Here is a 3,558-nt window from a genome sequence, read left to right as displayed (position 1 = left end):
GGGTGGTAATCAACACCAAAAAAGTATGCTAAACTCACGTCCGAACTCCCTCGCCAATAGGGGCCTTCGTTTGGCCTCACGTTTTGTGCAAGCGGATAGGACAGGGGTAACACCTGTGGATTTGACTCTGCGTGACAGATTGCAAGAGTTAGAAATCGAAAACAGAATACTGAAAGCGTCTTTAGAAAAGAGACAACTAACTGGTAGTACCCAACATTCTGAAAGTGTCACTCTGCACCGGCATGCATGACCTTCACATGAGGCTTGGCGCGCACAACGTGCGGAATGACCGCGACAGGATACACAGATCATCAAAAAGGAAAGCTACTGAGGATCGAAGGCCGAATCACCGCTACGAAAGTAATCACTTCAACGAAGAGGCAGAGCGACAATCTGGACCTAGCAATTGGAAGAACAACAGTCGCAAAAGGGAGCAATACCTCAACGATCGAAGAATAAAGGAGTATCTCGAAGGGAGAAAGAGGAAGGAGTATTATGACGAAAACCGACGCTCGAAGAAACATAAACATGAGAAAGCAAAATCTAGGAAGAACAAGGAGTTAGTTAGAAATGAACGAATCCGTCGAGAAACTGAAGGAGATTTTCACAGATTGAGGAACTCAATAAAAGAAAGCTAAGTGAACTGATCGAGCAGGTGCTAGCTCAAAAACAATCCAGAGAAGAAATGCTACAATTTTTAGCAATGAAAAGGTCAACGGACTCACCTTTCGTCGAAGAAATAAGGCGGTTCCACCCACCATCAAACTTTGTGCATCCCCAGTTCAATGAGCTATTTGACGGGAATAGCGGAGATCCTGTGGAACACGTTCAACATTTCCAAGCTTCAATGAGTCTGTGGGGATATAGCGATGAGTTGTTGTGCAGAACGTTTTTTGTAACACTGACGGGTAAAGCTTTGACTTGGTTCTCCCAATTGGAGTCAAATTCAATTGTGAACTTTGGGATGCTGCCAGATGCATTTTTCGAGCAATATAAGATCAATCTGGGAAGAAAAAAATGGAGCAGTCACTTATTTGGATTGCGTCAAGAAACAAATGAAAGTCTAGCAGCTTTTAACCAGGGGTTTCGTCAAGAAGTTGGAGAAGTCAGCGCGGTTTATGCTGGACTCATCGTTGAAGCATACAAGAATGCCTTGCCATATGATGAATTTGGGGTATTAAATTCCTTAACCGTACAAACGGTAGGAAACCTCAAAGAACTATATGCAAGGACAGATAGCTATGCAAGGGCGGAAAAGGAAAAAAGAGCAAAGTTGGCACTGACGAAGGGGACAACAGAAATTCCATCCAAAGTGAGACATCATCCGGATGACGACTCCAAGAAGAAAAATCGTGAGGGTTCGGAAGGCCTCACTGGATAAGAGACGCAAACAAATAATAAAAGTATTATTCTACACCAGCGTGCACGATCTTTACATGAGGGTTCACGAGCGCGACGGGTACGAAGTGATCACGATATGACACCTGAAGCAAGTAATGTATCCAAGAAATTTGATCGCTACAAAAGGCATCACGCCATCGTAGAATCTGAACGGTAATAGGTATCTAGCCATTGGATGAACAACAAGTGCGAGCGATAAAAATACCTTGACGAACAGAGTCGAGGGGAATACCTCGATAAGCATAAGGAGTATTACGAATTAAAAAAAAGAGAGGAAAGTTTCTCCTTCAAATAAGAGAAAAATTCCATGAATGTTGTTTATGGAAATAGTCATATGTCAGATAATTATAATGACACATATGTACCGACGCGTATGAAAATGGTTGTCATCAACAGTATGTGACATGAACATCAATTGTCGACCTCATTTGCAGTACAATCAGCGTATTCAATTCATACACGTTCTCTTAGCCTAGCCTCGCAAATATCAGCAACCTCAAGTTGTACAATCACAACAAATCAGAGGAAAACATCTTCATTATGTCACTACTCCAATTCCAGAGTTACTTGCGTATTCTCCCTTGGTCCATCAGATGGATACAAGTTAAAACTTGCACGAGTTTAAAACAAATGGACTTACACACCGTTGCGAGTTTTACTCACAATAGTCGAACAACTGTGGGCGTCTGGGGAAGACCATACCTGATAGATAAGCTAGCAAGAGGAAGTTATATTGAGTGAAGAGCAGCAAAATGGATCCCAAAACTTGGAACTTCGGCAACTTGGAAATAGTTTACAATTGACTGCGGGATGGATATTTGCGATGTTGGATCTATTCACGCCTCATAAGGTAAACCTAAACGATTGTTTAATTTGTTTGCAATATTCGTATTTCATAGTCCTACAAAAAATGCATAATTCACATACAAGTGCACAATTCATAAACGAATGCATGATGCAGACACTTCGATACTAGCCAGAGTCGTTTAACAAAAGCACTCGCATAGCTAAGTGATAGGTGTCTAAAACACCTTTATAATTATCTATTGTTTATGCTTTCTTTACGAGTTTTCTTGTGATATATGTATCTTACGTTTGATTTTTAGCATTTAGGTGTAATGGAGTCATTTGAAGCAAAAGAAGAGGAAATAGGTGCAAAAACGGTATCGCAGTCATTTGTGGTGCAAGTGCTATCCGGATCCCAGTCGAGGATAAGGGACAACCAGTTGAGACTATGAAGAATTGCTATCAACACCCATTTAGCCGCCCTTACTAATGGACCTAGTTAGGTCGAACTCGGCTGTTTCAGACAGCATTTTATTTCTTTCTTTTGGTTCAGCTGCAAATAGGGTTCTGTGATGGTGATACTGAAATTGAGATGAGGATCAAGCTGAGATGAACAACTCCGTTCTGAGCCAACCAAGAGAAGAATCTGTTGTTGCAAAACCTAGGATTCTCTGCTGCAGATCGAGAACGAAATGAAGATCGATTAATGGGTTTGTTTGCTGACAAATGAGGTGATGAATGGAAGAGATCAGGGTTTATCAAAGATCAGATTTGGTGATTATGGAATCAATATGGTTGAATTTGGTGGTGCAGTTCAAAGCAGAGATGGATCTGTTGGTGGTGATACAAATCTCAGGCAGAGAAAACAAGGGAGAGTTTGATGTGTTGCTGCTGTTTGGTTTGCGACAATCAATTGAGAAGATAATGAATTTGCTGCTGTAATTAGAAGTTAGGGTTGATGAAAGTGAGTGATTGAAGCTTCTGGTGACGACAATGATCGATTGGGGAAATGATTAAGCTGGGGTTGATGTTCAAATTCAGAAATCTGCGAAGATTTAGATGATGAAATTGCAGTTGGAAGTTGGGTGAACTGATACTGCTGGTAGGAACTAGTGAGATTGTTAGAGCTGGAACTTCAGAGATAGTTGTGGCCTGAGTTAGATAGAATTTGAAGCTACAAATGAGCTGATGCTGCAGTTGGTTCTGGTCAGATGGGTGTAGTTCAAATGGGTACATGTGCTGATGGTTTTGCGATGGTTTGAGCTGGAATTACAAGTACTGACATTGCAGGTGCTTTGGAAGTGATGAGCCATATCTGAAGTAATGGGTTCATGGCAGGGTATGGTATTCAAGGGAGCTACGGAATAATTT

At 41.4% G+C, this 3,558-nt stretch overlaps 1 protein-coding gene across 1 annotated transcript; it reads left to right on the top strand.

Annotated features, from left to right (window-relative positions):
• The first annotated feature begins 703 nt into the window (after positions 1-703).
• On the top strand, positions 704-1,381 carry LOC113342249. Its single transcript, XM_026586847.1, has one exon. The coding sequence runs from the start codon at positions 704-706 to the stop codon at positions 1,379-1,381; it is 678 nt and encodes a 225-aa protein (XP_026442632.1).
• Positions 1,382-3,558: the final 2,177 nt, after the last annotated feature.

Source organism: Papaver somniferum, unplaced genomic scaffold (genome assembly GCF_003573695.1).
Source record: "Papaver somniferum cultivar HN1 unplaced genomic scaffold, ASM357369v1 unplaced-scaffold_35, whole genome shotgun sequence".
Classification (NCBI taxonomy): Eukaryota; Viridiplantae; Streptophyta; class Magnoliopsida; order Ranunculales; family Papaveraceae; genus Papaver; species Papaver somniferum.
This window is presented reverse-complemented; position numbering and strand designations above follow the sequence as displayed.

Coding starts and splice junctions, on each gene's coding strand:
- LOC113342249 (XM_026586847.1), top strand. CDS start 704: ATGAAAAGGTCAACGGACTCACCTTTCGTCGAAGAAATAAGGCGGTTC.